Source organism: Mustela lutreola, chromosome 5 (genome assembly GCF_030435805.1).
Source record: "Mustela lutreola isolate mMusLut2 chromosome 5, mMusLut2.pri, whole genome shotgun sequence".
Lineage (NCBI taxonomy): Eukaryota > Metazoa > Chordata > Mammalia > Carnivora > Mustelidae > Mustela > Mustela lutreola.
In genome coordinates this window covers 61,552,497-61,574,144 of record NC_081294.1, presented here as the reverse complement: position 1 = coordinate 61,574,144, position 21,648 = coordinate 61,552,497, and the positions used below count along the sequence as shown (strand labels likewise).

At 50.9% G+C, this 21,648-nt stretch overlaps 1 protein-coding gene and 1 long non-coding RNA gene across 2 annotated transcripts in view; one reads left to right on the top strand and one right to left on the bottom strand.

Annotated features, from left to right (window-relative positions):
* STK10 (serine/threonine kinase 10) overlaps nt 1–21,648 on the top strand; it is a 119,260-nt gene that overhangs the window by 83,282 nt on the left and 14,330 nt on the right. Inside the window, exons 9-17 of the mRNA XM_059174299.1 lie at nt 1,378–1,923; nt 4,354–4,484; nt 8,579–8,702; nt 9,117–9,296; nt 13,228–13,320; nt 16,144–16,273; nt 17,940–18,064; nt 19,112–19,300; nt 19,798–19,923. Coding sequence (XP_059030282.1) covers nt 1,378–1,923; nt 4,354–4,484; nt 8,579–8,702; nt 9,117–9,296; nt 13,228–13,320; nt 16,144–16,273; nt 17,940–18,064; nt 19,112–19,300; nt 19,798–19,923 — 1,644 coding nt within the window. The remainder of the gene's footprint in view (nt 1–1,377; nt 1,924–4,353; nt 4,485–8,578; nt 8,703–9,116; nt 9,297–13,227; nt 13,321–16,143; nt 16,274–17,939; nt 18,065–19,111; nt 19,301–19,797; nt 19,924–21,648) is intronic.
* Nucleotides 15,866–21,648, bottom strand: part of LOC131831912 (uncharacterized) — a 74,823-nt gene continuing 69,040 nt past the window's right edge. Inside the window, exons 3-4 of the long non-coding RNA XR_009353862.1 lie at nt 21,285–21,353; nt 15,866–16,324 (exon numbers count right to left, since the gene is read on the bottom strand). This is a non-coding gene — a long non-coding RNA (uncharacterized LOC131831912). The remainder of the gene's footprint in view (nt 16,325–21,284; nt 21,354–21,648) is intronic.

The following is a 21,648-nucleotide window of genomic DNA, read 5'->3' as shown; positions in this document are numbered from 1 at the left end:
ATGGACGGTATAATGCCGTCTCAAGTTGAATGGAATCCTGGGAGAAGCCAGAGGCTGGCCTGAATCCTTACCAGGATGAGGAAGGGAAGCACCGAGGAGGAGGGACAGAATCAGCGCAGCAGCCATAGCCTTTTATGGAGTCCTCACTGGGTGCTGGGCACTCTGCAACTCTGAGGGGAGAACCAGGCCTCCATTTTAGAGATGGGCAAAGTGAGGCCTGACGAAAGACGTGTCTGGTTGAGCTGATAGGCGGTAGGGCCACCAGGTGTAGAAAAACCATGATGGGAGAGGGAGGTGGTGTGTCCAGAGCCTGGCTCCTGCAGAATGCAGCAGATAGCAAGGTTGCGGAGGGAGACGGAAAGCAGTCACACTGGCCTGGTTCTCCCTAGGCAGGAGGCTGATCCTGTTGCGAGGGCAGTGGGGGCTAATGAGGGTTTCAGACAAGGGCTGGGCTTTGGTGTGTTGATGACAGGATCAGATCTGAATTTTTGAACCATCATTCTAGGGGTGTTGAATAAGGAGGAGGCTTAGAGTTCCTTCTGGAAGCTTCCATATCCAAGTTTAAAACCAGTGGCCATTAGGACCCAAGGGAATGTTTCGGTGTGATTCCGTCAATATCTTATTTGAAAACAAGCAGACTAACCTGTAAAACTTAGAGATCAACGTCAGGACAACTATTATGTCAAGGGGAGAGACAGACATAGGCAGGGTGTCTCTGAGGGGGGCAGTGTTCCACTCCTGACGTGGAAGGTGGCTGTGTGGGTGCTCACTATATTCATTCACTGGGTGTTTATGTTTTATCCACAGAAGTGGGTGTTCTATTTCACAATGGCAATGTTTCCAGTACTTACCACCCCCCCAGAAGCTCTAAGAAACAAAACAAAACAAAACTTTAGAAACTTCGTGGATGAGGGATTGAATCTAGCTCCTGGATGGTTTTGGTTTGGTTTTTATGCGACTAAAAAAAAAAAAAGCAAACAATCCCAAAACTTGAATTAGTTCAGGTGGTATCAGGTAAAAATCCAGATTCTAGCTTGTCTCAAAAAATTGGAAGGTCTATCTCACATTGTCACAGCTGGAGCAGAGTGGCCACTGCCAACTTCAGACAAGGGATGAGCTGTCCAGCTGCCCACAGTTGTCTCTGCTTCTAGAAGGAAGAACAGGTATTCAGTTAATTCACAACAAGTAGTAATTCTATTGTTGGTAGACAGTAGGGAGTAGTGAGGACTGTGGATCACTGGTGAGGGATAACAACAATACTTCCTTGGTCCTGGCCTACTTCACCTTGTGAGTGTCTGACTTTCCGGCCCTGCTACATCTCTGACTCTTGTCTTAGACATACAATAGCATGGTTTTAACTCTTGTTTTTTTTCCTAGCCTCTGGGGAACCATACTCAAGACTCTTCTGAGGTGAGTCAGCTGAGTCTCAATACCGACAAGCTTCTCAAAGAACCATCCTTCACCCCACTGCCACCTGGCCAGCCTCAGGACAATGTGAATGGGCCCAGCCAGCCCCCTGGGGACAGATCCCTCCAAACCACCAACCCCCGAGATGCAGCTCCTGGAAATGAGAATGGCCTGGCGGTGCCAGCACCATTACGGAAGTCCCGGCCAGTGTCAATGGATGCCAGAATTCAGGTATCTGAGGAGAAGCAAGTCGCTGACCAGGAAGTGAAGCTCAGTCCAACAGCTAACAAGTCCCAAAAATCAAGCCAGAGCCGCCCCAACAGCAGTGCCCTGGAGACCTTGGGTACTGAGAAGTTAGCCAACGGCAGCCTGGAGCTCCCCACCCAGGCCGCCCCTGGCCCGTCCAAGAGGGACTCAGACTGTGGGAGCCTCTCCACCTCCGAGAGCATGGACTACAGCACCTCTCTCTCAGCCGACCTGTCCCTGAACAGAGAAACAGGCTCTCTGTCCCTCAAGGTAATGCCACCTCTTCTCCCACAGGTTTGGGGCTGGAGTGGTTAGGACGTGTTTCAGCCCAGTTTTGGTTTTAGAAGCAGTTAGCGGCTGCCTTCCATTTTAAGTGGATCATGAGGGATTGCGCTTCTGTGAAGAGCTTTGAGCTCAACTCCTAGTGTAATCTCCAGAGTATCTGAGTTCAGTCTGGGATTCAGTCACGCCGGGCGGTTGGCTCAGGTTTAAATTTCAAATTGTGTGTCCGTTTAAATCAGGTTTGGTGAAGCTCGGGTGGGAGAAGTCAAGGAGGGAAGTTTTCTTGTTTGGGGGTCTGCCGTGCGGTCCCGCAGCTGACTGGCTGAGTCATGTATAGGGAGTGGGCTGGAGGCACTCTCGGGGATTGGTTGGCCTTTCTGGAGGTGGGTAACATTGTGAACGACAGTAGCCCCTGAGCTTGAGGGCTCAGCGTGGAGGCCAACACTGTGACGTGCTTAAAAGAAAACAGAGGCCCCTTCATCATCTCCATGTACAAACAAGCAGACGGAGGCTTTGGTGGGGGGCGGAGAGCTGCCCAGACCCACAGACTATGGGCTCCGAAGCCCACATGCCATTCTGCTTTCCCTCTCGAAGGGCCGACCCCGTCCCCCCACCCACACTGATAAATCTCAGGAGGTCCTTGAACTCGCCCTTGGCCACTTGACCAGGCCACACTGGTCAATCAAGTGATTTTAGGGATGATACTGTAGCATTTTGGTTTTTTCTCCCATTGTTTACTTGGTGGGAACCACACGGTAGAGACTGAAAAATATTTGCTAAATGAAGGGAAGTGAAAGAGGGACGAGCAGGCAGCCAGCCCAACAGTTAGCTTCAGGAGGAGAAGGAAAGCCCAGTTTGAACATGTCACCAGGATGAGCGCAGACATGAGTGGGCCCCATGGCCCACATGATGGGCCCCATGAGTGGCATTGGGGCCCATCACCTGCCTTAAGACAGGTAATCTGTCCCTCCTCTGCTTAAAAAAATACCAACCAAAAAAAAAAAAAAAAAAAGGTAATTATAAAAAAATAAAGGCCAGAGCAGGGTCTCCCCTGCCTGTTCTCAAGGGTGTCAAGAACATTCCTTTGCTGGCCGACTGGCACCAAGTCAGGGAACACGGCGGTTCTGAAAAGAGTCCACGGGCTGCGTCAGCACCCTGCAGTGGGATGAGGAGCCTGTCACCTCGGTGGAGTGAGGGGAGGGCAGGAGGTGCCGTGACCAGCGGTAGTCCTGGTGTGAGGGCTGCAGCCCTGGACTCCCTTCTTCCCCGCCACTCCCCATCTCTCACCGGTAGTCTTGAGTTGAGCCCTGGGACGCCAAGCTGGGTACCATAGGAGGACCAGAGTCGGGCATGGCTGCTCAGTGCCGGTGGTGTCTGGGGCCCCTGGAAGCCTGGGGATCGGGGGAGCTGAGCCCTCAGGGAGCGAGGGCCGGCGCTGGTCCTGCTGAGCAGGAGCGGGGCTTCAGAGCCCACTTGGGGGGAAGGAGTGCAGTACGCCGCCCTGGCCTCCCTCTCTTTTCTGGCTGGACGGCCCTTGGGGCGGAGTTGGGAACCCAGGGCTGGGCTACTCCAGGAAGGGCCTTTGGAAGCCTATTGAGGTCAGAGTGGGGATATGCTGTGCTGACTCTAGGGCAGGCCCACAGGCTCTCTGCCAAATCAGGACCAGTTTTCAGAGGGTATTTGACACCCCCACCCCGAGTCCTGGCAGCTCTCTGCGAATACTTGCGTCTGAAATGCATGATTAGTCACAGGAGAAGGTGAAGATGGTGAATAATTCCATGGGGGCTGCTCCAGACGGGTGTGGCCTCCTGTGGAGTTCAGGTCAGCTTGGGTTTGGCTTCCAAATCAGTTAGAACTTCAGTTTCCTGGGCTCTTTGGATTTGGCACTGTGGGTAAGAGAGTGTGGTCGGCAGTCGTAACTGTCGGATATAAATACCAAGTACTGAACAGTTGCCGTGAGCTGGGCTCTGTGCTGTGTCCCCCACGCGTTCTCTCACTGTATCTCTGTAACCACCCTGGGAGGGAAGTACTGCTGTTCTCTTCCTCTGACAAGTTTTGGAAACTGAGGCTTGGGCAGGACAAGGGCCTTGCTCAGGGTCGCAGGGCCAGTGCGTGGTGGAGGGAGGATTAGAACCTGGTTCTTTCTGTTGCTGCGTCCTCTGTGTGAGAGCGCTGGTAGCCAGGTGTCGGGCTGGGGGGCAGTGTTTGAAGGCATAGATCAGGGGGAGTCGAAGGGATAAGCTCAGACACTCAGGACCCCAAGTTCAGAAGCGTGGGGCAAGAAGGGGATAATGGACAGCTATGTCTTACCTGGATTTCGAGGCTACGGGACCAAGAAGGCTGTGGGCCACACCCCTGTGTCACCCACAGATTTTTAGCTGAAATCCTGACCTTTGCCTAATGATTCGGCCCTTCCAGGACTCAAGGCTGCACAATAAAACCCTCAAGAGGACACGCAAGTTTGTGGTGGACGGTGTCGAGGTGAGCATCACCACCTCCAAGATCATCAGCGAGGATGAGAAGAAGGATGAGGAGATGCGGTTTCTCAGGCAAGCCTGGGATGGGCCGCTGATGGCGGTGATGGGGGTGTGGTGAGAAGGGAGGGTTGTAGGCTCCTTTGGTTAGCAGTGTGAAGTAAGGGATCAAGGACACAAAAGGCAACTGGTTTTGCTCCTGCACCTCCCAGTCCCCCCATCCATTCATCTACCCGTCCACCTATTTACTCCTCCACCTGCCCATCATTTACCATTCTGTCCACCCACTCATCTACTCACCATCTGACCACCCACACATCCACCCACTCCTCCATCTGCCCACATATCCATCCACTCATCCACTTACCCATCCATCTACTTGTCTGTCCACCCACTCATCTACCCATCATCCATCTGCTCACCCACCCACCCTCCCACTTACCCATCTACCCATTCATTCACCCATCCATCCATCCACTCACCAGCCACCTGTCCCTCCACTCATCTACCCACCCATCTATCTATCCATCCATCTACTCACCTACCTACCCACCCACCATCCATCCACCCACCACCCATCTATCCATCAATCTACTCACCCACCTACCCATCCATCCACCTGCTCACCTACCCACCCACCCATCTATCCACTCATCCACCCACCCACCCCACCCATTTCTCCACTCACCCACGCACCCATCCATCTACTCACCCACCCATCCTTCCACTGACTCACTCACTCACCCATCCACTGACCCACCCACCCACACATCCTCCCACCCACCCATCTACTCACCCACCCACTCACCATCCACCCGTCCATCCACTCATTCACCCACCCACCCACCTATCCACCCGTTCATCTACTCACCCATCCATTCATCTGCTCACTCACTCCCCGATCCATTGATCCATCTACCAAGTTGGGGGACACGGTAGCAATGCAGATAGATGAGACTGTTGCCGTTGTAGAACTTACATGTAATGGGCCAACACATGACACGCAAAGTCATCCCTGTTGTGGTACATGCTGTGAAGGAAGTAATGGGTGATATGGTAGCCCCTGGGTTGGGGGAGGCTGCTCTGGGTGTGGGAGACCCCGAGTGGAGTGGCGGCGGGAGCACGGAGCGCGCTGCAAAGCTAAGGCCTGAGGATTGACTGCGGCTTAAGAAGCTGAGCAGATAGGGCTGGAGTGTGGAGCGCGACAGCAGAAGTCACGTGGGCTGCGGGCCAGGGTGGAGTGCGATTTTGTCCCAGGTACAGCCAGAGTAAAAAAGCTGGAGAGTGACTGGCTCTTGTCTCCCTTCTGAAAGATGGCTCTAGCAGCTGCGGGAGTATGGGCTGTAGAGGGCAACAGTGACATAGGGTGACAGCGAGATCCTGTCCAGCCCAGCTGGGCCGGGAAGATCAGTTCAGCATACATCCTGGAGGCAAAACCAGTGAGACTGGTGAGGGGAGGAGAGTGTGAAGCAAAGCTGTCTTCTGGGAGCCACCTTTGCATTTTGGAGGAGGTAAAGCCCTCCTCGGGGAGACCCTATTTTCCCCATTTTGTTGGTTTTTTTTTTTTTTTTTTTTAGATGTTTGTTTTTATTTACTTGAGAGAGAGAGAAGAAGAATGAGCGGCGGTGGGGAGGGCAGAGGGAGAGGGGGAAGAAGACTCCCCACTGAGGAGGGAGCCCACTGGGGGCTTGATCCCCCCTGAGATCATGACCTGAGCCAAAGGCAGACGCTTAACCAACTAAGCCACCCAGGTGCCCCTCCGCCATTTTGTAAATGAGGAAACAATGTTTCTTGGCAGGTAAGTTATTTGCCTTGGATCATCCAGGTGAGAAGGTAGAGCTGCTATTCTAAGTAGATCTGTGTGTGTTGATGATTCCGCCAGGCTTCCACTGGACCAGAAGCTTCCTGGGGCTTCCAGGGGTAGGGGGCTTAGCTCAGGGAGGCCTTGCAGCCACAGAACTCCCCTGGGGCCTGGCCTTTGCAGGGTAAATTTATCATTAGTTTGGAGAACATTTCTAGAACATGGAACACATTTATCTTTTTAAACAGAACAAGCATCCCAAAGCCACTCGGAAGCAGTTTTAGTGCTCTGGAGCACTTTCCCCTCTAGGGACTGCAGAGAGGAGAGGCTGACTTTTCATCAAAGGTGTTTCTGCATTTCTGCATGTACACATGTGTACATACACACACACACACACACACACACAGAGGCATTCTGATCACGGGGGCTGGGGAGGCTCACAATAGAGGGTGGGAGGGAGGATGGTTGCTCTTGGAGGATGACAGCCGCTTCCATTTTCTTGGTCACCTGGAGGCGACCTGTGCTCCTAAGGCTCAGACCTCAAGGGCTGTGTTTCCATCCCATCGTCTCCTCTCTGGGCGGTTCAGGTTCCTGGGTTAAAACTGTAGACCCACTATACCCCATCTCGAATCGATGCCTGCTGGCCCTGGCCCGAGACTCCCACCCTTTTGCTAAGGAGAGGAGCTGTGTGTTGCTCAGGTTTAAAGGCGAGACATCGCAGAGTCCAAGGGCCTCGGCCTCGGTCCCAGTCCAGAGCGCCGACTGTCCTGTACACCCAGCGAGGCTGCTGGGCTGCGCGGATGTGGCAGGCTCTCTTTGTTCCCAGGCTGGCTGTCACCCCCCACCCCACCGCCATCCCACCCCTGGCCTTCATGGATGCTAGGATGTGCAGAGAACTGGGTCACACACAGGCTTTCGAACTGTGTGACCAGATAATCACTCTCCCAGACTGAGACTTCTAGGTCAGAATTCTTTCTCTTTTTCCCTAAAATTGCTGGTGCCCAGTGATCTCTTCCTTATAGGACATCAGCCCGTCTCGGCCTGCCTTCCCTTGTGAGAACCCAGGTGGGGCAGGGAGGTAGTGTTTGAACTTGGCTGCCCACCTTCTCTTGTATTCCTTCGTTATTTTGGCCAGGGGTTATACGAGTCTTAGTTTCTTCAGAGTCGGGATTTCTGTGTCTTCATTAACACTCAACTCTCTCACTGCCCAATGAGCAGAGACTCAGATGGAAGCTTCTTTATGTGGCTGTGGAGAGTGTCTCTGGTTTCCCAGAGAACGGGCAGCAGCCTTTGCCTCTTCTTTCTCATGATCACTACAGCAGTTTCCACTTAGTTGGTAAAAACTTAGCTTAGTTTTAGCACCCAGTTACCATGTCTATGCCTGTCAGGGAGCACAACAGGCATCCCCGTATTTAACCCTCAAAGAACCTGAGAGGTAGACACGATCTGTGCCATTTACAGAGGCAGGAAGCGGAGCCCCAGTGTGAGCTTCCTTGTTCATGTGGCAGCAGTCTCTAAAGTGACCACAGTTGTGGGCATAGAAGTAAGTACAGAGGGTTGGGGCGCCTGGGTGGCTCAGTTAAGCATCTGCCTTTGGCTCAGGTCATGGTCCCAGGGTCTTGGGATCGAGTCCTGCTTCGTGCTCCCCGCTCAATGGGCAGCCGGCTTCTCCCCCTCCCACTGCTGCTCCCCCTGCTTGTATGCTTTCTCTCTCTGTCAAAATCTTAAAAATCTTAAAAAAGAAATCTTAAAAATCTTAAAAATTTTAAGCCTTAAAACCTTAGAAAAAGGCATGAACTTATTACCAGTTCTCCTCCAGAATGTATCAGTCCATACAGCAAGGTATGAAAGTATCAATTGCCCTATTCTCTAGCCTTTTAATGAAAATAGAATTTTCAGTTTGCTCCTCATATCCATATTAGGTAATTTAAAAATTCCTTTTTGTTTTTTCTTTCATGTCTATTCATGTTTTGTGTTCCTTTTTAAAAGTAGGCTCCTCCTTGGGCCTGGGTGGCTCAGTGGGTTAAGTCTCTGCCTTCGGCTCAGGTCATGATCTCAGGGTCTTGGGATTGAGCCCTGCATTAGGCTCTCTGCTCAGCGGGGAGCCTGCCTCTGCCTACTTGTGATCTCTGTCTGTCAAATAAATAAATAAAATCTTTAAAAAATAATAAATAAAAGTAGGCTCCTCCTTTTTCTCTTATAGATTTGTAAGTAGTCTCATACATTAATCATTAGTGTCTTGCCTGTCCATAAATGTCAAATTCAGCCCGAGTTCTAGTCATGCCTCTGCCCCGTCCCACGCTCCAGCCTTCCACTTCTCCAGCTGTGAGTTCTGTGGTCGCTGAGCTGCACATTCTTCACTCCTCAGGCGCCAGGAGCTCCGTGAGCTTCGGCTGCTCCAGAAAGAAGAGCATCGGAACCAGACCCAGTTGAGCAGCAAGCACGAGCTGCAGCTGGAGCAGATGCAAAAACGTTTCGAACAAGAGATCAATGTGAGTTCGAGAAAGGACGGGTCCCAGAGGGCTTCTTGTCCCGTGTTTTCTTACAGGCAGTAGGGAGCCCAGTTCATGTGATTTCCTGATCTCACAAGGCTTTGACTTGTGAACACAGAATCTCATGAAAGTCTCAGTGCTTCTCTGACTCATTTGGGAGGGTCTCCAGAAGGGGATGGACCTTTGTCAAGCACCATGCAAGAACCTTGCAAGGTAGACAGTCTGGTCTCCCTTTTGCGCAAGGAAACGGAGACTCGCAGAGGCTAGGTGGCTTGTCCCAGGTCACGTGGCAGAGGTGGTCGAGCTGGGATTCAAGTCCAGGCCTGATCAGCTCTGGGCTCGCCCCATGTCGATTCCCATCTTTCTCCTGGGTAAAAAGCGGCTTTGCTAAATTTCTCCTTCTGCTTCTTCTAGGCCAAGAAGAAGTTCTTCGACACAGAGCTGGAGAACCTGGAGCGTCAGCAGAAGCAGCAAGTGGAGAAGATGGAGCAGGACCACGCGGTGCGCCGCCGGGAGGAGGCCAAGCGGATCCGGCTGGAGCAGGACCGGGACTATACTAAGTTCCAGGAGCAGCTCAAACTGATGAAGAAGGAGGTGAGTATGTGTTGGGCAGAGGCTGGGGGTGTCTAGATTGCAAGTGATCAGAACCCCAGCTGAGCCCCGCTTCCGGGAGCTCATGTCCATGTGTCTGGATTCACGGGCCCAGCTGCCCCATGAAGAGCCACTTCTCCGTCATTTGCTGTCTTGTGTTGACTTGACTCCAAGGCAGCTTTCTGGACATCCTCCAGCCTAGCAACCCCAGCTGAAAGAGAACAGGGGAGAAGGAAGGCATGGCAGCCCAGGGGGATCTGAGATGCTTTCAGCAGAAGGGGGAGCGGGTGCTGGGGGCAAACAGCAGTCCCCTAGTTGGGACCCACGTGGCTCTTCTTCTCTTTCCTCTCCCAGCTGGAAGAGGAAGGGGAGGGTGGCAAAGAGGCAGATGGCTGGAGACAAAGGGAGAGAGGCAGATTTCCCAGCCTACCCTGGGGAAGGCATCTGGGTCCCAAAGTACAGCCCACACCTCCCTCTGTGGAGCCTGTCGCCGGCAGGCGGGGGCGTACTTGGTGGGCCGTTCCCAGTGTCCGGACAGCCTCTAAGGGTGGTCTGTGGGGCTGGCGACCTTAGAGCCCGGCTCCCAGACCGCAGTGTGTGGGCGTGACATTTGTTGTATCCAGGAGGCCTCAGGCCACTGCAGTGCCACAGCTGGGGTGAGATGTGTGGGCACAAAACTTAAGGGAGCGCCAAAAATCTTGCTCATCAAATAATATTCTAGTGTGGTGTTTTAAAATAAAAACTAACTGCAAAATATTCACGGTGAACAAAATGTCAGCTACTTGAAGTCAGCCTCCAAGAGGACCAAGATTAGTGTAAGGTAATGAGTTTGAGTCCTGCAATATAGGGCGAGATCCTGTCTGTATTTACAATTTTGATATTCATGGGGCTCCTGGGGTGCTCATAGACGTCTGCCTTCAGCTCAGGATGGTCCCAGAGTCCTGGATCGAGTCCTGTGTCAGGCCCTCCACTCTGCGGGGAGCCTGCTTTTCCTTGTCCATCTGCCTACTGCTTCCTCTGCTTGTGCTCTCTGTCAAATAAATGAAGTCTTCAAAAAAAAAAAAAATTCGATAGTCATGATTTGGGACATGAATTTTGAGATTTTAAAATGTAATTTATCTTGATTACTGAAGGTTATGGTATTCCCTTTTATGCCTGGTGGGGACACCTCATTGGCCTTATCCTTCTCCTGGCCCTCCTGCTGAGAGCCAGGCCAATGGGCTGGGTTCGATGCTGTATGAAGCACACCCCCAGCTCCAGTGCAGAGAGCAGAGGCTTGGGAGTCTGGCCTGGTTCTGAGTCTTGGCTCTGGATCACTAACTGTGTTGAGCCTTGGACAGCAACTTTCCTGGGTCCCAGTTACCTCCTATCCAAATGAGAGCTACTCAGCACCTCTTGTATGGCCTATCCACACGCAGGGCACTGTGCTAGGTGCTGGGTGTACTGAGCAAAAGAGATAGGAACCCTGCTCTCAAGATGTCATTCACTGCCACAGAAGCCAGGAGGTTTTGGCCATTAGAGATGTACATTTTCTATACCCGTCTTTTTCTCCTTTCCTTTTGGCAATCCCCAAAACACGAATGTTACACCTTTGGTATTTTCCCGTAAGTCTCTAAAGCTTTAGTCTTTGTCATCCTTTCTCTTGGTTGTTCATGTTATATAATTTTTATTACTCACTCTTCAAATTACTGGCCCCTCTGTCACCTCCACTCCACCCCAGCTCTGCCCATTGCTTTCTGTGTTTCATGTCAGATGCTGTATTGTTTGGTCCTAAGTTTTTTGTGATCCTCTTTTTTGAAGATTTTATTTATGTGAGACAGAGAAAGGGAGAGCACGTGCCTGTGTGCAGGGGTGGAAGGGCAGAGGGAGATGGAGAAGCAGACTCTGCACTGAGCAGAGTCCGATGTGGGGCTCGATCCCATGACCCTGAGATCATGACCGGAGCTGAAACCAAGCATCACATGCTTAACTGGCCGAGCCACCCAGGTGTCCCTTGTCTCTTTTTTAGGGTTTGTATTTCTCTGTGGCAACATTCTCTCTTTCCATTAACCTCAGGTATGTTTACCTTCACCTGATGGAGTGCGGTTACAATAGCTGCCTTTAAGTTTTTGTCTGGTAATTCTAATATCTGGGTCATCTTGGAATTGGCATGTGACGATTATTTTCTTTGAAATTCAGTCCAATTTCCTGATTCTTTGTATGTAGAGTCATTTTGGATTTACTGACATTTACTGATCACTGACGTTTTGAATGTTACGGTCTATATACTCTGGGTCCCATTAGAATCTGGAGAATGTTGACGACTTTGTTTTAGCAGTTAGATCCTGGTAGGCTCAGAGCACAGGGTCTGTCTTGGCTTGAGGGTGGTGGCTCCCATCATTGTGTGGTTTTCAAAGCCTCTGCTATACTGCTTTGGGTCTGCTTTGTACCGCTCAGCTCAGGTGAGCTTGAGATGTGTGTGCGCTCACGCACAAAATTAGGGTTTCCCTCCTTCTGCTGCCTTCTCTCTGGGTTTCTTTCCACACGCTGTCTGACCTGCCCAAGCCTCTTTTCCCGGTCCTCTGCCAGAACATGAGGTTTCTTATGGAGTTTGAGTCGCTGTTCTCACCACACCACCGTGTAGGTTTAGGACTGGTGCAAAGCCAGGAGCGCAAAAGGAAAAAAACCAGGAAACTGAAAAATTAGGAGACTCGCCCCTGTTCTAACCTCTTCTCTAAGTTTTGACTCCTCCAATGGCCACCTGTTTTTGTTTACTTTTCAGAGCCCTCGGGTAGTTGTTTTTCGTATTTTACCCAGGGTTTTTCATTGTTGTCAGCAGGAGAGAGAGACTGCTTTGGCTTACACTCACTAGGCCAGAAGACCTCCCCTGGAATGTACTTTTGATCCTGGACTGTATTTTCCTAGCAGCGGCTCCTAAGAGCCCTTTGTCAGTGAGTTTTGGGGTGTCAGGGACTTGTTAAGGTGTGGGTTCCTCAGAACTCTGAAAAACTCTGGGTGCCTTAGAGAGAACTATCATGAATCTCTTCTCCCTCTTCTGTTATAAGAAACAGAAGCCCATTTCCAGCTGACTTGAAAACACTTACTAGCTTCTGACCAGGAGGGCAGAAGTGTCACCAGGAATCCTTCCTTTTCAGGTTTTGGTATTGCTTCCTGGCACTGAGTTTAGTCTCAGGCAGGCACCTCTGGGGTGACCCACTATGGCCTCCATCCTCCCAGTTTAGCAACCCCAGAGGATAGACAGCTGCTTTCTTCGATGGTTCTAGCACACATCCTAAAGCTCTCACCGGCCCAGCGCAGCGAGAGTCACGTGTTCACTTCTGAACCAGTCCCCAAGGCCAGGGCATGGAGTACGGTGACTGACAGCCTGCGTCCTGTGTCCGGCCTAGAGCCAGATGGAGCCGGGCAGGTGCTGTCAGCCCCACCTGAACTTCAGGCACTGAGGAGCCGGTATCTGAAGTGTGTGTTGTCTTTTCCAGGGAGATCGCACCCCTGAGGGGTTAAAAATAGCTTCAGTTATTATAATGGCTTAACAGATTCACAGTTTATCTGTGGGGTTAGCATTTCATGGGGGCAGGTAATGAGGAAGAAAATGTCTAAAAAGGCTTCTGACGGGACAGTACTGGACGAAGGTGAAGCAAGGCTGCCCCTCTGAGGGAAAGGGAGGTGCTGCCATCAGAAGGGGGCTGGACTGCAAATAGCAAAAGCTGCACCTCTCGCTCTGGGGGAGTCCAAAGCCAGAGCCAGCAGCAGACCGGAGTAGGCCTGTCGGGACCCCTGTCAGAGGGGCTTGGTGGAGAGTGCGGTTGGGGGCCGGTGTCTAGAAAGCTGAACCTCACCTTTGGTCTTCCTGACCCAGGAGTTCAGGGGTTGAAGACTTATTTTCTAGGAAATGTGAGGGAGCCTGACCCTGCCACTCTCTGCTGTTTTGATGCAGGTGAAGAACGAGGTGGAGAAGCTCCCCAGGCAACAGCGGAAGGAGAGCATGAAGCAGAAGATGGAGGAACATGCGCAGAAGAAGCAGCTTCTCGTGAGTCCTTGCCCCTTCGTCGGGGGCCAGAGGGGTGGGAGAGTCCTAGGCTTGAGACCCTCAATGATGAAGTTCCCCCTCAATGCCCATGCCTTGCCCCTTGCATACCCATCTCTCATTCTGAGTGCTTAAATCCAGCCTATCCTTGTTAGCACCTCCCCCATGCAGCCTTCCTTGATTGCTCTCACTCCGGCTAGGAGTAAGCTCCCATTTCTGGACATTCCAGCTCTTTACATCCCCCTCTTCCAAAGTGTTTCATGCCTCCTGCCTTGTCTTAGGGTTGTGTGTATGTCCTACCTCCTTGAATAACCCAGTACATCCACCAGCCCACTTAGCATCTTTTGGAGTCTCATACATCAAACCCACAATCTCCCGGACCTGGCCCTGTTCTTGGATTCTGAGGGGGCACCGCCTTCCATCCTGCTGTCAGGCCAGAAACCTTGTCATTCCTGATACCTCCTTTTCCTCCAACCTTTATCATTTCCTGAAAGCCTGGATTTAAAAAAAAAAAAAAAAAAAAGCTCCAGACTGTCTCTGGGTCTATCCACTTTGTCTGCATCTGGCTAGGGTCATCTTTTGCCTGAACTGCTGCAGTAGCCTCCCAGCTAGTCTCCCTGCTTCCTTTCTTGCTTTCCTACAGTTTTCTCTCCCACCAGCCAATGCAATAAACACAGATTCCAAATCTGATCATGTCACCCTCCCCCCTATAGTCTTGTGTCCTGAGAACCTTCTGTGGCTCCCACTTTGTTCATAAGATAGGCCAACCTCCTTATGTGCTTACAAAGCCCCGTGGGTCTAGTCCGGCCAGCCTCTCCCAGCTTGACTCAGTCGCCTCTGCCCCAGCCTCACTAGCCTTCTTTGTAGCCCTTGTCAGACCATGTGCTCATTTTTCTCCCAGTATGGAGTCTGTATATTGTCCTTCCTCTGCCCCCAAATGTACACTTAAAAATGCTTTGTATACTATCTGGTGTAGCATTCATGGCTTACCAGGGTAGGTGGTATTTGGTTTTCCCTTTGCAGAGGAAGAAACAAAGGCTCAGGGGGGTGACTCTCCAGAATTAGCAATATGGGGCACGGCCCCAAACTCAGTCTGTCTCCAGACTTCGTGTTTTCTCCAGGACACCATCATTCTGTCCTATAGCCTGTCCCTTGATGCTATCATCAGAAAAAAGAATTCCAGGCTGGGGAGGGTGGGGGAGATGGCCCCCCATCCCCACACAGGGAGAGGAGACTGGCTCTTTAAGGAGGCCATTTTGGTAGTGGTATCAAGAGCCTCAAAAATATGCACATTGTTGGCCTGGATTTTCTGTTTCTAGAGACTAATCCTGAGGATAAATCATCGCAGAGGTTTACAAACAGTTCCCAGAGGCTGAAGAGCAGCACCATCTAAAATAGAGACAACCTGGAAACAACCCATTAAGTATTGGGTGAATAAGCTAGGGTATACCTGGGCCATGAAGTATTTTCAGCCATTAAAACTCATTTGATAGAGGATTACATTAGGACATGGAGCGGTATTTTTCATTTTAAAAAAATTACAGTAGGGCGCCTGGGTGGCTCAGTGGGTTAGGCCGCTGCCTTCGGCTCGGGTCGTGATCTCGGGGTCCTGGGATCGAGTCCCGCATCGGGCTCTCTGCTCAGTGGGGAGCCTGCTTCCTCCTCTCTCTCTCTCTCTCTGCCTGCCTCTCTGCCTACTTGTGATCTCTCTCTGTCAAATAAATAAATAAAATCTTTAAAAAAAAAAAATTACAGTAAAACAGACATAACAGAATTTAGCATCTAAAGCATTTTTAGCGTCTAGTTCAGTGGTATTAAGTACATTCACCCCATCGTGCCAACCATCCTCACCACCCCTTGCCAGAAACCTTTATCTGGCGAAACTGAAACTACCAAAGAAGTAGTAACACCCCATGATAACCCTCCCCCAGTCCCTGGCAACCACCGTTCTACTTTCTGCCTCCACAAATCTGACCTCCTAAATGTGGGAACATACGGCATTTGTTCTTTTGTGTCTGCTTTACTTCAGTTTAGCAGGCCCTTGAGAGTCACCCATGTTGTAGCACACGTAAGAATCTCCCTCCTTTTTCAGGGCTGAGAAATATTCCACAGTCTATCTATACTACATTTTATTAATGCGCCCTTCTGTCTGTGGATAGTTGTTTCCATCCCATAGCTATGGTGAATAATGCTGTTACGAACATGGGTATACAAATCTCTAAGTCCTTTTGCAGAAACATGTTTGTATAGATAAACCCAAACCAGCTGCTACTCCTGGGTAATATGATTCCTGGGCATTTTTGTTTCTGCCTATGTGTTCCCTAAAGTTTTTAAATTTTAATTTTTTAATTCTTTATGATGGCAAATTAAAAACATAGGCAGAAAGAGGTGCACCAGGAACCCCCTCATTACCTGATCTCCGGAATTAGGAACGCCTGTCCCCTTACTCCCCCACCCTTCTGTGTTATTTTGAATCAAACCCCACATATCCTATCATTTTACTTGTAAATGTCTCAATATGTATCTTTAAAAAATAAATCCATAATACTATAAATGTACCTAAAACTTTAAGTATTTAACAATAATTACTGACATATTTACATTTGAATTATTATTTCCATTTCCAATTGTCTCATTAATTCTGTTTTACAATTTGTTTGAATCAGGGTCCACATAAAGAGCACATGCCACAACTGGTTGACGTGTCTCTAAGTCTCACATTTCCACATGTTTTCTTCGCTGCTTGTAATGACCTATCTTCTGTAATAGCAGTAGAGAGCGAGGTGCCCAAGCCAGTGCTAAAGGTCTATTCTCTCTCCCACACAGGACCGGGACTTCCTGGCCAAGCAGAAGGAGGACTTGGAGCTGGCGATGAAGAAGATCACTGCTGACAACAGGCGGGAGATCTGTGACAAGGAGCGCGAGTGTCTCACTAAGAAGCAGGAACTCCTTCGAGGTGGGCGCCAGAGAGTGGGCTCTGTTAGGAACTGCAAGGTGCTTCTCCACCCTAAAAAGAAAAGACATTCCTTCAGGGCAAAATGTGGGGACAGCCTGCCTGAAGTTGGGGCTGAGGCACAGAAACCAGTTGTCACCAACACTATTTGACATTATTCCTGATGTCGAGGAAGGAAGAAAGAAAGAAAGCGATGGAGCGGGTAGAAATTGTAATAGGTCCACTGGGTGAACAGGGTACCGGGGGTCGGACAGTATTGAGCCCCGTATGAGAGCTATCATGTATCGAGTGACTACTTTGCCAGGCTGTGTGCCAGTCCTCATGGCTCAGTCTCCTTAAATCTTCACCTTGTGCAACAAGGTGTTCTTGTAGACGAGGAAACGGAGGCTTGTGGAGCGACTGTGCTGTGGCTGGGGTTGCTCTGCTAATGCATGGTAGAGTAGGCCTTGACCGCGGATCTCCTCTTGAAGCCGGGCTCCTAACCACCCTGACACCCTGACAGGTTTGCATGCTGGCAGATTCCTCATAGCCCAGGACCTTCTGGAGACCCCAGTGTAGACCACTCCCAGAGGGAAGGCTTCTGTATCTGGATGGGGTCACTTGGCAGGGTGGGGTCCTGGGATAGAGCTCTGAAGGGCAGCTCAGCTTAGGGTCTTTCTACTGCCCGAGCTTTATCTCATCTAGTTTGGTGTGGTGTTGTGGGGTGTGCAAAGCAAGTGGGCTCTCAGTGGCCAAAAATCTGTTGTTTGAGCTGCATGTATAACAGTTGGATGGTGAAAATTTGAGTGTGGCGCCTGTGGGCTTTTGAGCCAACAGAGCAGCCTGTTGTGAAGAAGTAAACAACATAGGGCCGAGGTTCCCACACTGTCTCTTGCTTACTGACACAGCAAAGCGCTGTGATGGCTCATGCAGCCGAGCAGTGTGGACCCCTCAGTACTTGGGGATGGGGCTGCGAAATGTCGCCCCTGGTGTTCTGAGGAGCCACAGATGTTGCCCTCATTTGTTTTTTTGTCCCCCAATATCGAGAAGACCCACCCTCCTTAGGGGACAGTGGTTCTGGTTTTGGTCAGGAAGCCAAATCACCATTCCGATTACCATGGGCAGCTCCAGTGTTCCCAGAACGGGAATGCAGTGACCTAAACTGACCATTCTTCGTGGGTTGAGCGCAGCCTGCTATGTGTCTCTCGGGGCCTGAGGTCCTCCTCTGACACCGGTGCCCTGCCTGTGGCTGAGCAGAGGATCCGATCATAGACTTCCAGTGATAAAATGCCAGATACTGCTATCTCAATGATGTTTATATAAGGGACGTGCAGTGGCCAAGGAGAGTGTCCCACGTTTTCCAAAGGACAAAATAGTGACAGAGAGCTGTCCTGGCTTCTTCATGAAGCTCCATGAGCCCTTCCCACCTGCCCGTTAAGAAACACTGAACATAAATATGTCTCCCGAGAACACTTCTCCCTCTGTGGTGTGGTTGTACGCATTTGGCAGAAGCAGGAGTGGAGGCCTGCAGAAGGTTTGTTACCTGTCCCAAATCCTAGTGAATGAGAGCAGCTCTAACCTAGGTCTCTGGTTTCTCTGGCTTCTGACTCTGGTCACTTCCTGGTGTACTGCTCTCCTGGCCCAGTGGGGCTCTGGCCATAAGCGTCTCATCAGGCCTCCTCCTTCACAGACCGGGAGGCCGCCCTATGGGAAATGGAGGAGCATCACCTGCAGGAGAGGCACCAACTGGTGAAGCAGCAGCTCAAAGACCAGTACTTTCTCCAGCGGCATGAGCTGGTGCGCAAGCATGAGAAGGTGAGGTCCCTGGCTGAGCAGGCCACCAAGGCTGCCACCAAAAGGACTGGGTAGGGCCGTGAGGCCACGCCGTGACAGGGCGCCACTTGAGTATGATCTGTGCTCCCAAGAAGAGCCAGGTGTTGGTCGCAGTGGGGCCCCAGGAGGTTCTTGGGGGATGTCCTGCCTCAGGTGGAGGCGCTAGGAATAGGGAAAACCATGTAGGGAAGCAGATGGCAGCTCCCTCACGGACTCCTTAGGGTGTGTCTTTCACTTTTTTCCCTTCTCCCTCATCTTTCCATTTCCTCCTTATCGCTCTCTTTTGCACGCATTCCCTCAGAGTGCTTTTAAGTATCAACTTAAACCACTTCTGCTGGGAAGCCTTCCTTAACCCCCTCAGATCAGGCAAGGGCTCTACTCTGTGAGGCCAGAGCGCCCTCTACTTCTGTGTAATTGTCTGTCTTGGTTTGATTCCCTTAGTGGGAACAACGACAGACAAACCAAGCTATGGATGTACAGCCAGTGGGTAATTACAATTACTAATCTAAATGCAATGATGGCGGTCAGCACAGGACTATGGCAGCTCTAATAAGGGTGCCCAACCTGGCTAGGAAGTCAGGGGAAGCTCCTTGGAGGAGGTGACAGCCTGCCAAGTTTTGAAATACAAACAGGTGTTAGGCGAAGGAAAAACTCAAATTTAATAGTGCTTTTAATTGACACCTGCCATCAAGAATGATGAACCATCCCTGTCTGTGTATTTTGCTCTGTGGTATTAGCTTTAATGGCATGTGACCACAGATCATATGAGAAGGCATTTAGAAGGTAAAAATCCCAAACATTTACAAAAAGCAACATTTTCTGTTCTCACTTAAGAAATTTAACAGTAGAAGTAAAACGATAGCAGCCTTGCTCTGCCGGGTACTTGGGACCACATGGATCCTGGATTCTGGAATAGTGCATGGCAGCCTTGGGCCTCTCCTTGCACACACTGCCCCCCTCCTCGCCCCCTGCCCCAGGGCCCAAAGCACATGTGACCATGAACTTGGCCCTGGCCGGCTGTCCCCTCAGGAGCGGGAGCAGATGCAGCGCTACAATCAGCGCATGGTGGAGCAGCTGAAGGTGCGGCAGCAGCAGGAGAAAGCGCGGCTGCCCAAGATTCAGAGGAGCGAGGGTAAGACGCGCATGGCCATGTACAAGAAGAGCCTCCACATCAACGGCGCGGGCAGCGCCTCGGAGCAGCGCGAGAAGATCAAGCAGGTGGGGCTCCGCGGGTGTGCTGGAGCTGGGGGCCTGCACCTTCTGCGGCTGGGAGGGATGGAAGAGAGAGCTGCAGGGTGGGGGCGTGGAGGAGGCGTGCCAGTCACCCCCTCATCAGCTGCTCTGCTGGACTGTTCCCTCTCAGATGATGGTGCTTCGATCCCGTGCCTTCCTCCACTGGTAAACCCCGTCCTCTAGCATCTACCGAGACCCCACTTGTGCGTCATCCATGTGGCTTGGGGACATGGGGTCGGTGGCCCTGGGCTCCTCTGATTCCTGAGTAGTGGCCATGTCACAACAATACCGTGTCGTGTCCCCACCAGCCTGGGTCTCCGCTCAGGAGGAGGATAGAGCCTGAATGGTGTAGGGCACTTGGGTTATGCACAAAGCAGTCCCTCTGACAGGGTGTTCTAGAACAAATGGTGGAGGTAACCCCCAACCCCCAGTGGCCCAGCCAGGCCTGTGGCCCTCTGAGGCACTCACTATCTCTGTGGCAGTTCTCCCAGCAAGAGGAGAAGAGGCAGAAGTCAGAGCGGCTACAGCAGCAGCAAAAACATGAGAACCAGATGCGGGACATGATGGCACAGTGTGAGAGCAACATGAGCGAGCTGCAGCAGCTGCAGGTACCGCCCTCCCTGCCCCCTCTTCTTGGACTGCCTCAGTTTCCCTCAAAGAAGTCCTCTCTCAGGGACCAAAAACTACAAACAGGGAAGGAGTCTCCTGAGAGGAGCCGGGGCTAAAACAATTTCCATCCTGCTTTGGCCAAATCCCATCACCTCCCAGGCTCTAGTTCCTGCCTCCACAGAGTGGGTATGGGCTGGGGGAGATAATTCCCATTTTGTAGGATGGGGGTGAGGATTTGTAAATGAGATGACTGAACTGAAAGTGCTTTGCCTGGGGCCTGGCGGTTGCATGCTGCTGGGTGTCTTCGGACACAGTGTCCCGATTATCCTAACGCCAAAACCAGGCATTACAAAGAAAACAGTAAACCACTCTCTCTCATAAACACAGATGCACAAATCCTCAACAAAATATTAGCAAATTGACTGCCACAAATCTAAAAAGAATGTAAGTGGGCTTTATCCCAGGCTGGTTCAATGTTCAAAAACTGACGTAATCCATAACATCAACAGGCTACAGGAAAGGCACATGATCATATAGAAAGAGCATCTGACAAAACCTAACACTCATTCATGGTAACACTCTTAGTAAACTAGGAATAAAGGGGAACTTCCTCAATTTGATAAAGAACACACACAAAAACCTACAGCTCAGATCATCCTTAATGGCAAGAGGCTCAGGGAACGCGATCCTGGTGTTGCCACCTCCTGGTGACCCCTTTCCCCAGGGAGATCCTGAACTCTTCAAGATTCCTGACTCCTGAGCTTGCCCCATGCCTGAGGGGTGCCACCCCAGGAGCTGGTACCGGGAGCCCCCTTGTGGTAGAGCCAGGCATTGCCATACGTGAGGAATAGGCAGGTTCAAACCTCTGATTTCAGGAAATGGCTCAGGCTGTTAGACCCATCTGGCAATTTCTGGAGAGGCAGAGAGGCATGGAGAAAACATGACAGGCATTGAAGACTGTCAGGTAGGGACCCTGCCCCATATTGCTCTGTGAAATTTAGCCAAACCCCTCACCGTCTGCATCTGTTTTCCCCATCCCTGCCTCATGGAGTTACTGGGAGGATTAACTGAGAGAACCCATACAGAATCCCAGGGGCCCAACTCCTGGCAGGTCAAAGGTACTCTGTACTTCTAGGATTATTGTTTCTAACTAAACATTTCTTAAACCCTCAGAAGCCAGAGAATGAAACCCAAAACGAAAAATCCCCCAATGGGTTTCACTCTTCCAACTCAATAGGGTTGGTGTATCTGGATGAAAGTGCTTTCCCCTTGCTTTAGATTCTCTGTGAGGAATCAACAGGGACTTGTATCTTTTGCTTGTGAGAAATTCTAAGTAACTTTTTTGAAGCAGATAACTTACCTAAGAGAACAGTAAAGTTGGGAATGCGTCAGTCAGGTCCATGTCCTCATCCTTACCACAGAATTTCTTCTGAGGAAATGACATAAGATATAGAAAATTACATATATAGTTATCTTAGCTCTGGCTGCCATAACAAAATACCAGTCTGGGTGGCTTAAACAAGTTTATTTTCTCACAGCCTAGAAGGCTAAAATCAGCTTCCGGGTGTGGTTGGGTTCAGCCTCTCTTCCTCGCTTGCAAATGGCCTGCTTCTTGCTGTGTCCTTACATGGCACAGAGAAGGAGAAAGCCACCTCTCTAGTCTAAGACACTAATCCCATAATGACGGTCCACCCCTAGGATCTCAGCTAAACTTAATTTTTCCC